The sequence below is a fragment of the Salarias fasciatus genome, chromosome 22, assembly GCF_902148845.1.
Source record: "Salarias fasciatus chromosome 22, fSalaFa1.1, whole genome shotgun sequence".
NCBI classification, from domain to species: Eukaryota; Metazoa; Chordata; class Actinopteri; order Blenniiformes; family Blenniidae; genus Salarias; species Salarias fasciatus.
Window position 1 is genome coordinate 14,957,817 of NC_043765.1, and position 13,307 is coordinate 14,971,123.

General features: G+C 42.4%; 1 protein-coding gene across 1 annotated transcript; it reads right to left on the reverse strand.

Annotated features, from left to right (window-relative positions):
- Positions 1 to 173: 173 nt before the first annotated feature.
- Positions 174 to 10,668, reverse strand: casd1 (CAS1 domain sialic acid O acetyltransferase 1). The gene is made up of 18 exons (XM_030082275.1): positions 10,216 to 10,668; positions 8,933 to 9,029; positions 8,482 to 8,602; positions 8,005 to 8,049; positions 7,844 to 7,906; positions 7,671 to 7,715; positions 7,427 to 7,550; positions 6,845 to 7,059; positions 6,189 to 6,608; positions 5,860 to 5,949; positions 5,657 to 5,776; positions 5,257 to 5,413; positions 4,241 to 4,320; positions 4,028 to 4,129; positions 3,746 to 3,886; positions 3,417 to 3,494; positions 2,898 to 2,990; positions 174 to 2,602 (listed from the first exon to the last, which is right to left on the reverse strand). The coding sequence occupies exons 1-18, from the start codon at positions 10,520 to 10,522 to the stop codon at positions 2,333 to 2,335; spliced, it is 2,568 nt and encodes an 855-aa protein (XP_029938135.1). The 5' UTR covers positions 10,523 to 10,668; the 3' UTR covers positions 174 to 2,332.
- Between the last annotated feature and the right edge of the window lie 2,639 nt (positions 10,669 to 13,307).

Here is a 13,307-nt window from a genome sequence, read left to right on the forward strand (position 1 = left end):
ATTTGCTTTGCACACAGAACTTCTTTGAAGGAAAGGGACTTTAACATTGAAAATGCTTTTGTTTTTGTGTTGATGTTGTGACATAACATGAAATACTTGGATTCTTAATGAAACAAGCCTCTAATGCGTTTTTTTTTTCCCCCTCGAAAGAAAAATGAAGCAGCTCGTTTTACGAAGGTATTATTAACAATGTTGAACAGAATAAAGGCATTTATAAATAATATGGATACATTTCTTTTAAGACATCACAAAAAAAATTACATGTAACATATTTCAAAGAGGTTCCTGCACGGGGAGTATAAATAGTTGTTGCTTTTACGCGACCGAAAAGATCAATTAAGGCCTGAAACGATTACCAATTTCACCATATGCGTGTTGTAATAGATGAGAAAAAAAAACAAACAAGTAAACTTCACACAGCAACACAAATGGCCACGTGTTGGTTCTGCCTGGTAGTCTGAATTTAACCGGTTCTCTGAGAGTCTGAGAACGTGACCTGAAGCCACACCGTCAGATAAACGACACAGGCAGCTGCACAATCTGCACACCAGTGTGACGAGGAACAGCCAAGTGGAGCCACACCCTTCCCGGTAAACAAAAAAAAAAAAGCTGCACAAATGAACGGAGTGACAAACGTCGCGATCTTCCACACGCCTGTAGCTGAAATGTGCAATTCCAAACTGAGACTTAATGCAACTTTAATCTCACGCATCGCGATGTTTTAGTATTTGTGCTGAAGTGTATTCAAGATCTCCACCGGTAGTGTCTGAAACCCATTAGATATTGTACTTGGACATAGAGATCTCGAAATAAAAGTGCTCTTTTCTAAATATCTGTGAGGATAAACAAGCGATGAGCGGCTGCCCGTTTTTTCCAAGTTAACAAAATGTACAATATTAGCTTGCGAGCAACAGTTGTGCTGAATCAGTGCATCCGCCGAGTGGTTTCTAACCCTGCGGACTGAAGAGCGAGACCCCAGACATCGCAGACGTGACTCGGTATATCCGAGCTCGTATGGAGAGTATAAGCCACTGGCGAGAGCTGTACAAGTTGAAGGCAATGAGTCTAAGAGAATCACTTGGATTGTGTGGATTAGTCCAATATAAGAGGAGTGTGTGCAACTCTGTGCTCCCGCAACAGAAAAGGCCTGAACCGAAGCTTTGCTGTGTAAAACAAACCAGTCACCCTCTCACACACAGAACGACGAGCGAGCTGCTCACAGGACAGATTAGTGTAAAAACCCCCATCATCAGGTCATCATCTTCATCTATGAGATTAATTGATGAGTATAAAATCATCTTTGTAATACTTCCTTCACAAACAGCAGTCATGGGCGCAAAGTACAAAAAAAAAAAAAAAAACAACAACCCAAAAGTATAAAATAGAAGCTTAATTTAAATCATTAAATACTGTACATATCACAGAGTATCCGAGCTACAGCAGGTGACCACAGAGCCTTTCAACAAGGCGAACATTTCTAAAATTACTCACAAAAAAAACATTAGCAAAAATATGTCAAAACATTGTCCAACATTTCTGAATTGCACTCCAATTTTTTGTTATTTTACTTTCGCCGCCACACTTTTTTTTTTTTTTGATCAATCAAGTCAGTTTTGTTGGTCCACGCGTTGCATATTTAGATATCTAACCTACTTCCGAGTCCGCAGAGAAACTGTACAAAGCCATGATGAGAGTAAAATGCGGCACGATTTTTAACTTAACTGTTGAAGAGTAGATATCTGAATATGTGGGCTGTGGATGTACCTGAGCCAAATCGCCTTCAGCTGCTACTGCCGTTTGTGTGTGTGTGTGTGTGTGTGTGTGTGTGTGTGTGTGTGTGGACGGAGTGTGTGCCCAGTGATCCCTCCCAGAGTGACGCGATGACACTAAGAAACCTCAATATTAGTGTGTTTGGCCAAATGGAAGCGACGTTGCAAGAATTCACAAAGCAAGCGCGGCGTTGTGAGATGAGGTCCGTTTTGTTTACGGGTGTGTTTTCAAATCCACAGACCAGTCGATGTAAACGTGATGGGGGGGGGGGCTTCCCCCATTCGTTATTTCAGCTTGCACTTTCCCCCTCAAAGGAAGGATAGTCCTCCTTTCCAGGCGTGTGTTTTTTTTTCTTCAGTGTGTGACTTTGTGACTTTCACAGCTGTCTCAGAGTTGGAACGCGGCTCCTGTGTGGCCGGTAAGACACTGTCCGTCTACAGATCTCCTCCTACGTCGCCTCGCTTGGCCACAAACAGGGGGGCCTGCTCCTGGATTGCATCCCTCTAGTTTGCGAGTCTCGTTAGGCCCCTCCCCCCTTCTCCTTCGCGCCGTGAAGGGTCCGTCAAGCGCCGGGCCTGACCTGGCTATCCCTTGCTAAAAGCAGCACGGCCAGACTGAGCAGCCCGACGGCGGCCAGCCTCTTCAGCAGGGTCATGCTGTCTTTGGGGATGACCACCTGGGCCAGGTCGTTGGTGATGAGGGAAACCTCGTGAGCGACGCAGACGAAGATGAAGGTGCTGACCAAGATGTTGAGCGATGGGTTTCCCGGGATCAGGACCAAAATGCCCTTCGTGTCTGCTGCCAGCCAGATGTGGTACTGACAGATGAACAGCTGGGGGAGACAAACGCACGACGCTCAGTGGAGGAATATTTGAGATTTCCCTTTTGAAACCACTGTCTGCAGATTGCATGAAGACAATCATGCCAATAAAAAGTTATACAGAAGGGCAACAGCTTTAAGAGATTGCCACAAACATGACATTGAAAGGTGTTTCCTGTGTTGGTTAACAGTGTTTTCTAAATTAAGTTAATGTTTTACTGTTTTATGGTAGCTTTGGTAAATCCCTTGCCACGCCACCCCACACACACACACACTTCTGCAGCTCCTTATCTTCTAAGCCACTTACCTCCAAGGAAATCTTTCCAAACCATGCAAAGAATGAGCTATATATAGAGCGGGCGTAGCCAGGAATGTTCCTGATTAGAATGAAGGCCAAAATCTGTAATAAAAAAACACAAAGCAGCTCTTAACAAGAAGACAACAGGCTTAACAACCAACTCTAATCTTTTGATGTGATAGGTCACAAGTTGAGTTTTTCTAAACACTCAAGTTGGAATGAGGAAAAGGCTTTCAGCTTTTTTAATGTACTACTGAAAACAACATCCCAGTGTGCACTGCTTCTTTATGGATTTTCCTCCAAGAAAGGGAACTCCCTTGTTCTACCACACGTTCTTTTATGAAGTCTGGATTATGATGTCTTCACATTAAACTGGATGCTATCAAAGGATTAGTCTCTTACTCTGGCTAAGTAGTAGGATCAACTGTTACCCAGAGCTGACTCGTGCAAGAATATCATTCCTGTAAAACCCGGTATGATTAAAAAAAAAAACAAAAAAAAAAAAAAACAGATGGTATCTAATTGTACCTGGACCACAGAGATGTATGGATGCGTCTCGTTGCACTCGCTTTTGGTTTTGCAGCTGCTGGCCCATATCGAGTAAGTCTGGAATGAAGTGGATAAAGAGGAGTTACACATCACGTTTTATCTTTAATTGGCCCTTCGAGCCAACACTGTGGTTCACAGTCGATACCAACAAAGCCTCAACTAGACACCACTTCTGTTCGACTACATTTTCCTGACTGAACGTTGCCGATACACACTTTGTACATAGTGTAAAGCAAAAAGGAATGGTGTCGATACAGTCCGGGGAAATTCAAAAGACGTGAGAGAAAAGAAATCAGAGTGAGTCTTACTATGAACGAGACCACGGACAGGAAGAGGAGCAGGTTGGAAATCTTGGCGGAGAAGAGAGCCTCTCCTTTGCCCTCCGACAGCACCTGACACTTCTGCAGTACCAGATAGATGAAGGCGAACAGCATCCCGTGGATCACCGCCTGCAGCACAACAGGACAGACAGTCAAAGTCAGAAACTCACAAGGTCCCACTTATCAAGCGTGTGCTCATTCAGGGGACATGTTTGTTTAAACTTGAAGACCAAGCATGAGCGCCTCTAGAGCGGAACACATTTGACTTACAAATCGATCCAGCTTCCATCTGAACCACCACTCGTGGACGCTCCCGTTCAGCTCGAAGAGCTGGGAGATGGGCCACACGGAGAAGATGCTTTCAAAAACACCCTGTAAGCACAGTGAGAAGACAGAAAAATACAATCACACAATCCTACTGTTTCTTATTAAAACACTCGGTCAGGCAATGCCAGTGATATAACTAACAAGCAATTCACCCACCTGTGAGAAGGCAAAAACGCAGATGAACAACAGGAGGACCAGTAACTTGGCCAGAATCCCCAGATGCCACATGCCACTGTCTGCTCAGAGAAAAAGGACATTTCATTTCACTCAGTAACATATCTGTAAACTAAATTGTTTTTGAGGGGTATTTCTATACTTCATGACTTCCGAGTCAGTGTAAATATAACAGTAAATCAGTAATTCTCAATATAATCAAACCTGCTGCAGGCCAAAATCGGAGCTAATTCACAAATTGTTGTTTAAAAAAAAGAATCTGCATTGGCCATCAAGGATTTCCTAAAGATTGACTACAACTAACTGACAATATAGAATATTTGAAGAAAAAGTTTCACTGTGTACAGTGCTACATTTCCAGCTCAGTTTCTCCTAATATATCAATAAAGTGCACTAATTGAAAGTAGAAGGTTCTTCGCTAAGGCAAAAGCGTGGACAATTACACACACACACACAAAAAAAAAGCAATTAGCTTTTCCTACATGCTTGTATTTGTACAGTTACCAAATCCTGTTTCATGTGCCTGATAAAGGGTAAAAGCAGGACAAAGCAAACACCCATTTTTATTGACATGTCACTCACTTATCACATTAATTAACTGACTTATTGTACTGGAGGGCAGTGCGTTTATGTGCAAGTAGTTAGTCTGGTATAACTTGGAGGGTGGAGCAGATCACGCTGGCTGTCTGTGTGTCAAAGGATCAATATTCAAAATAGTATGTCTAATCTTCAGAGCTATGAGTAGTCTGAGACACATATCAGATTTGAATATAAAAGGTCTAAAAAGGAGCGGTTTACTCAGAGTCAGAAGCAAACAAGGGTGAAGCAGGTTAAAGTTCCTACACTCCTGACCTAGATAACAAACTTCCTGAACACCTGAGGATTGCTGACACACGACTTTTAAAGCAGTACCTAAAACACTATTATTTTCTCAAGCCTTTCATTAAACAAGAGATTGCTTTGCTGTTTTCTTTTGAGTAAATGAATGAAACACCTACTGTTGGCCTTCTTCTGGAGGATCTGAGGCCACAGGGCCATTGTGGCATATATGACGACAAACCAGAAGGTAACCAATGGAACAAAGTAATAGAACTGGTACGGCCTGTCCATCACGACACAAAGCACCAGCACCAGGAAGTTGAGACGAAAAAGTACCTGTGAAAGACGAAGCGAAAAGGGAAAACAGAGATGACTCATCTCCCTCTGCTGCTCTGACCTTTCCTGACATTGGGAAAGCTTTCCTGACAAATATTATTCATAAAGTGCTGTGAGGACCAAGAGCTAAAAGCAGGAGTCGTTAGAAATACAGCAAAGATACTAACAGTATGTGTAGGATTAGTATATGTTTGCAGTCAATAATTACTGAAAGATTAACAGTATAGCTGACTCAACCTTTACCTGACAAACTCTATTGAGTCCAAAGTCTCCTTTGAGCCAAAAAAAGGAAAAGTGTCCGTAGCCGGTTTGAAATAGGTACGCTGCCACCAGTACACGCACGTGCATGTACACTGGAATGAACTGAAAGACACACACACAGCCATTAGGCTTTAAAACATTGCTGCAAGCAGCCCTCGTGAATCAGAGGCATATCTGGGACTCACAGCACTGGCTCCAGATATGTGGTAGATGAGAATGACCAGCTGCATCCAGCCTTTCCACTCATCTGTTTGTTCTCGGTTAAGCAGTTTGGTCTATAAAGGAAAAAAAAAAATTCATAAAAACAAATTTTTTTGTGTGATTTCACACTTTTTTGTTTACAACATAAATCTATGTTACTGAACTGAGAATGTACAATGTAAATAGTCGAGAAAATAAAGACAAAGCATTAAATGAGAAAGTGTATTTAAAAGTTTGACTGGTAGCGTTCATCCTGATTTCATATTTAGATAAGTACGCTTTTATTGTTTTTTTATGAGCTGTAGCTCCTTACCTCCTTGGTGTTCTCATTGTAAAACACTCCCAGAACAAATATGTAGATGAGAGGAATAAAGAAGGTGGAGTGTGTGTAAAACTTCTGTTCCTTCATGAACACATCTGCTCGGTCACAGAGGTAAAAATAGCCCATGATGATGCCCATCCTGCAGAGGGCCTGGAAGGGGGCCTTCAGGCCGAGGGGGGCAGCTGCGCTGGCTGGCTTCCTTTCCTCCAGGCTCTCCACGTCGGGGGGCACATGACGGCGGTGACGATTGTTGCCAAGGGCGTGAAGGACCAGGAAGACCACGGCCGAACTCAGGAAGAAACATGCCGACAGTTTCTGGAGGACGTTAGGAGGGGGCAATGTCTGACAGCAGGAGCCGTCGATGGGCCTCAGTAGCTTGTTACACACAGAGTTCATGAGGATCATCGCTCCCTGAACAGAAGACAAACAAAAAATGAACACAAAAACAAGAGTGGGGGGATTGTACAACAAGCTGAATTGAATTAGGAATCATCTGAAAAGCTTGGCTGTTCAGCTGATTTATATTGGATTTTATCAGCTTCAATGTAGAAAATAAAATTAAAAAGATTGTGTGTGTCAATTTTGTTTCTCTCCCAAAATATAGTGCCCTATTTTTCACATGTTCAGACCAATTAAAATCTTCTTACCACATCCCGAGTGCTCTCAGGCAGGTGCAAACCATCTTCTGACTGGCTGATTGTCTCCAGCGCAGCCTGCCGGGACGCAGCCAGCAGCTTGACCCGAGATCGACCGTTGCGCTTGCTGCTATTGAGCACGTCCGCTGCCGCCTCATTGTACAGCTGCAGCTGCTGGTTGGTGATCATCTTCCTTGGCTCACTCAACGCCTCCTCTTTCACAGGGTCTGCACAATGGAGGCATGGTGGAGTTTAAACACGAGAAACGGACATGTATGAAAAGCTGATCTACACACAATGTGCAATGTGTGACCGCCCTGACACTTTTAAGTTTTAATGAGACATTCAGAATTTAAAGCAGCCTGAATAGATCTCCCCAAAGCCAGACCAGCAATGCTTTCATTTGTCTTGAAAAGATGTTGACAGTGACATGGAACAGTAACACTCTGCTGACAAGCAGAGGCCTACATACGTGCGTACATCCTTGTTTGATTAACTTCATTGAAGGCACTGTATGCTTAATGAATTGCTGCAGTGAGATGACAGCTCATAAAAGGCTCGCATATTGAGGCCGGTTCTGGAGGCTGAGATCACCTTGCAGGACCCAGTAGACCTCTCCGTAGTCAGCGAGCCTCTCCAGGTGCACAGCGATGCTTGTCAGGTTGACTTTGTACTGCTGAAGGGTCTCGATGCTGCCACCGTGCAACTTTATCGACCACTGTGGCAAGAAGATTAAAAAAAGAAGATCAAGACTGACATCGTTCAGCCATCAGCATGTGTTTGTCTACTTAAAAATTCTAAAATGTGCAAACACTGTTGAGAAAGGGGTAGAACTTACTGTAGCAGCTCCAAGGACGATAACGTAAGGCTTTGTGGAAGCCTCCTGTGGGTCATTGACACTATGATCACTGAAGAGGAAGCTAAACTACGACACAGCTTCACAACCAAGGTCTGGCTTTAGTTATCAGCCCTGCAGCCCCACTGTTAACAGATCCTGGCCTCGATACTCACCCGTGGCAATGACATCAGCCGCTCCTTCATTGAATTATTGGCCTCTGGGTGCCACAGAAAGTCCTGAGGAAAATACGATAGTTTACTGCTTTGCATTTCTATCAAAGCATGTTTTCACTAAATGAGGACGCAAGGCAAAAAGTAACCCAGAAATAGCTCACCACGTTAACTGAGATACTCTTTTCTTCAAAGGAAATGTCCTCGTGCTTCAGACATAGCATACAGACAAAGAGAAAGTCTGTTAGCCAGTGTTCCTATTTATTCCCACTTCACATTAAAACCAAAAAAAAGACACCGATGTATTGTTTGATTTTACCCAATTGCTCCATTTTTGGTGTAACACAGCAATTATTGAAACATGATTATGAAAACATTTTTTCAGTATCAAAAACTTTGTGCCTTAAATGAACAAAATAATAACATTTTATAAGGTGTGTGGGTGAAAAAATGGATTTTCATTTGCCCAAATTACAAAACAAGGTTAAGGTGAAATTCTAAATCACTTAAAATCAACTGAGAAAGCATATGACCAGATGCATTCTTACAACAAAGTAACAATCCAAAGTAAATATTTGAGACTGATACACTAAACAACCTTTCTGTAAGCAATGTATGCTGAAAAAATAAAATAAAGTTACCTTAATTCCGTCCTCGCTTCGTGAAGGGTCCATAATTTTAATGAAGCCGTAAAAAAGCTGCCGGATTCGTGAATCACCAAGAAAGACCACTCGCTTTTCAGCGAGGCAGGTTTTGGCTTCACTGTAAAGGAAAAATACTAGTGAGGATTAAAAAAAACAAAAAAAAAAAAACAAGCAACAGAAGGTACTAGTTGGGCCGATTGGAATCATAGTATTTCACAAAAAGGAGAACCTGGGATCTTCTTTTGAATCATTAGGATTTCAATTTAAATTGATTGTCATTACACAAGCACATGGACATTGGGCATTGAGATATACAAAACATTAGTCTGAAAAAATTTATCTGAAGTCTTCAATTTCTTCCCAATCTTACACACACATACAATTCTTTGCAACGAACTTCAATAATTGTTGAATTACATAAAGTCTCTTTGTGGTTAGAGGGACTCACTTGCTTTTGTATTTGTGCATCATGCAGCCATAAGGCTGCCATACGTTCTCGCCCAAGAAGCGTCCTCTGGACAGCAGCCATTCACATGAGTCTCCGCCTGGAGGCAACACAGGAAAATCACCAGTGAGGCAAAACAAAAAAGCCCTTATCTTGCTTTCATTCTGTGTTTTTTTTTTTCCTCCCTAACCCATGACAGAAACCTGCTGCCTCAATAGTACTCTGGCTTTTCATTCAGCACTGTCAAAAGGACTATTCAATGCACGGCTCTGCTTGGGGCCACAGTACAAAATGAAGCCGTCAGCAATTTAGTCCAAGCAGGAATCTCTCTGGCTATTCATTTGTGTGCAAAATTAATGGAGCCATCTGCAACAGATACCACCCATAGAAACAGACGTGTGTGAAAGCTGTGCATGTAGATTCATCCTTGGCCACAGCAGCTGTTCAGTGATCAGTGTGCAGAGAGTTTTAATTGCATGAGCAAAGTCCATTCAAAGCAGCACAACTGATAAATATAAAGTATGCCCTGTAAATAAGTATCATGTATTCATAGCAAGAGTATACAAGTATTTAAGTACTGTAAGTGGTCCAGTCCACTAACTCTTCCCAATGAGGAAATGCAAATTTGCTAGAGACCAAACACAACAAGCGCACATTTTCAAAAGTCCGAAAAACCATTAAATCCGGAGAGCGTTAAGGAATGGGGATCTTGATCTCTATACCGTCTGCATATTCTAATTCAGACACGGCAAAGCAGACTGAATGAAGACAATGGACTTTGTTTATCAGTGGAGACACATGGCCAAGTCCAGTTACTCACCACTGTGGCATGTTTAATAACTACAAGAATAAATTAGGAGAGAATTTAATAACTCGGTGACTAATGTCATCAGACTCCTAGTAGTAAAAAATTAGACTGTCAACTGGAAACAATTGCAGTGCCTCGGTAGTACGAGCACGGCGTGCACTGACAGCATGTAAACACAGCTAAATGCACCGTTAGCTTGGAGCAGCTAGCCGCTGGATAAAGTCGACTGATGCTTGTCCCGTCAGCGAATTCTGCATGCTCCAGTCTTTATTTGCTCCTGGGTTTTCAGTCTCTACAGCCTCAATATTTAAAAAAAATATAATAATTTGAGAATAAACAGTGCTGTGCAGACCAGTAAGGAGGAAAGAGAAAATCCCCACAGATACAAACGGCGAGCTAGCCGCCGTTAGCACTAGCGTGTGTCAAGTGTTTGAGAGGCTGCATCCTCTCCAAGTTTAACAAACGGAAGAGCACTCACCTCCATAATACCTCGAAGCCGTGTGGAACACGAGGAGGAAAATAACTACCACCAGCGATATCAGTTTGGCATTTTTCACGGTGAAATGTTGATTTATTTCGCGTTTGCCCAGGCTATAGGCCAGGACCGCCATCTTTGCTCCTCCATGACAACAAGCAGCTGTGCAGTCTGTCGGCGGCGCTTCGCTCCCTGCACCATCTGCGAGCCCGGGCTGTTCCGGCTGTGACACTCCCTCCCTCTGCTCCGACTGCAAGAGTTGCTGCGGCTGTTCCGACTGCCCCCACGCCTCCTTCTGCTGGCCCACCATCCCTGCCAACTGTAAGCAGGTGTACACCTCCAAGACTCCTTCTGGTCGTAGTTCACAACTTTTACGAGCCTTGTTTTTCTACGTTAGAGAACCGGAGCAGGATTTCTTCTTAGTCCAGAGGACAAATGTCTAAACAAATACCGGAAGATAAAAACCTGCTAAACGTGAGAGGCACAAACTCCTGACAGAAGTCAAGTGTAAAGGAGGCTGCGTGAAACAAACAGCATACAGTTTCAGGTAGGTGGAGCCTGGCATTCCATACCGGAGTCAACTGTCATTTGTTCAAGGGCAATAAAGTTTTTTTTTATAATTTTATGGAATGCTTTGTGGCCACGTCTTTCCATCTTCTCTCCTGACAGGCATAGTTCAGTGACAGTTTGTTGAGACAACAGGGCAGTGACACCTTCATGAATAACATTTTTTCTTGATTCACACAGGTTAAGCTACTCTCCTGGCTTTGCAGGAGGATTGTCACGAGTCAATCTGTGCTCCTTTCTGTGGTTATACTCTGTGTATGCATGGGAAAATGGGTTTATTCCCATAGATTAATTAGTGATTTTAAATTGTCTGTAGATGGGAATGTGAGTGTGTGGCTGTCTGTTTTTGTCTCTTGAAACTTTTTTTTTTCTGTGGTACTTACTTTCAGACATTCTCATCACACAAAATCTTCCATCAATTTTAGGGTCAGCTGTGATGCGACTCACATCACCTCCTAAAACCTCTGCAAAGAAGGCTAGTAATTCTCTTTTGACCAGCATTTCCTTGTTCTGCCATCATCAAAAATCCAAAATATCGCATAACTTAATCTCAAGTTTCAGAAAAGTAACCCACCAGACCAGTTCATCAGCCTTGCTAGATAAAACACCTCTGTAAAAACAAAATATCAGATTTAGGGAAATCAAAACTACATCGCGGGCCCACCCGGTGGAACAGTGTTTAGTGCCTCACAGAAGGTCCCGGGTTCAAATGCTGACAGGGGCTTTGGGCCTTTATGTGTGGAGTATGCATGTTCTCCCTGTGCTTGCGTAGGTTCCGTCCGAGTACCCCGGCTTCCTCTCACGGTCCAAAAAACATGAACATTGGGTTAATTGGCGACCCTAAATTGCCCCTTGGTATGAATGTGAGAGTGCATGGTTGTTTGCCTCGATGTGTTAGCCCTGTGACAGACCGGTGAATGGTCCAGGGGGTACCTCACCCTCGCCCACATGAAGCTGAGATTGGCTCCAGCCCTCCGTAACCCTGGAAAGTACAAGTGGCTAGGAACACGAATGAATAACTACATAGCAAATAGACATGCACTTTGTGCAATATTGTCAATCAGTAGCCTCTGTGAGCATGAAAATCAGGTCTGTCAACATGTTTGAACTTTAAAGTGAAGAACCTGAGACACAGACATTTCTCTTCAACACAATGCGGAAAGACGGGTTTCAGGGGAGCACAAAAGCAAGTTTATCCAGACAATGAGACGATAAGATTTTGGGATATTTTTAGGCTGGAAAGGCCACATTTTTACATTCATTTATTTTGCTGCTAGATTCCCCAGCTGTTATTCTAACCATGTCAGTGGATATTTCAAACTTGGGGAATAAAAACATGATTAGGCTCTGGTATAGCCACAAGGTTACAGAAGCACCCCCAAATCCAGAGGTTTAAAACTCTGTGGAAATATGTTACCATTGAGCAAGGCCCTTAAACTTCAACTGCTATGTGGAAACTGAACTGTCGCCTATACTGCTTGTAGTAAAAACAAAAAAAAAACTTAAGGGAGTGCAATACAATCTGTTAAAACATGGTCAGCCAAAAAATATTACTCTGGAATAAATGTACAGTACCTCAGTGCTGTGTGAGGGTAGATGCAGTTTGCTTTATATCATTGACATTACACACCTCAAAGTGCTTCATGTCCGAATAGTGCTAAATAAGTAAACCTCCCAAGTGTTATTGCTGCTAAAAATCACAACTTGTGATTTTAGCTGTCTTGAAAATTAGCGTATGTTTTTGCCATCGTATCTGTGCAGGAGTGAAGATCAGGTACAATCTGCAGTTTTAAACATAACATGCACACAAACTCATATGCTTTTGCTTATGAATCTAGTGTATCAGAGACTTGAGAAATGGCAGGCATTGTATGTATTTTTAAAGCTTAGTGTCTGTTGGAGAAAAGAATGGTACACTGCCACCGAGTGGTGATCAGTTGGACTACAAGCTGCATGACAAGTTGATGTATTAGCTTTACACTGAACAAAACTGCTTCTACAAGTGAAAGTACCGTCAAATTATTGTTAACAAGGAGTCTTCATACTCCAGCTCCATGGGCACGCCTTACCAGAATGTATTCAAACTTATCATTACCTTTTTTTTTTTTTTTTTTTTTAAACGAGATTAGGTATAAAGCCACGGAAACTGCTGTGTTCTCACACTGAATGGTTATATTCACTCAGCACCGCAATTCAACCCTTGATCCAAATCACAGAAGTTTATTTGGATGCAAAAGCTGTATTATGCAGGAAAAAAAAAATCGACATGATAGGATGCATATTTACAAAATACAATGCACATTAGTAATCACACATTGGCATTGGACAGTGGAAAACAAAAAAATACTGTACATTGAAACTGGATGTACTGTTGAAGAGCAAGATAAAGGGGGAGGTAAATCTTGATATGGCTGTACTTCCACGATCGGAAGATGTTCATGTCAATGATGATGTTTAAATTAGTAGCCAAACTTAAACCAAAATACAGTGACACATCGTGAATGGTGTCAGCTGAAACATAAAAGCAC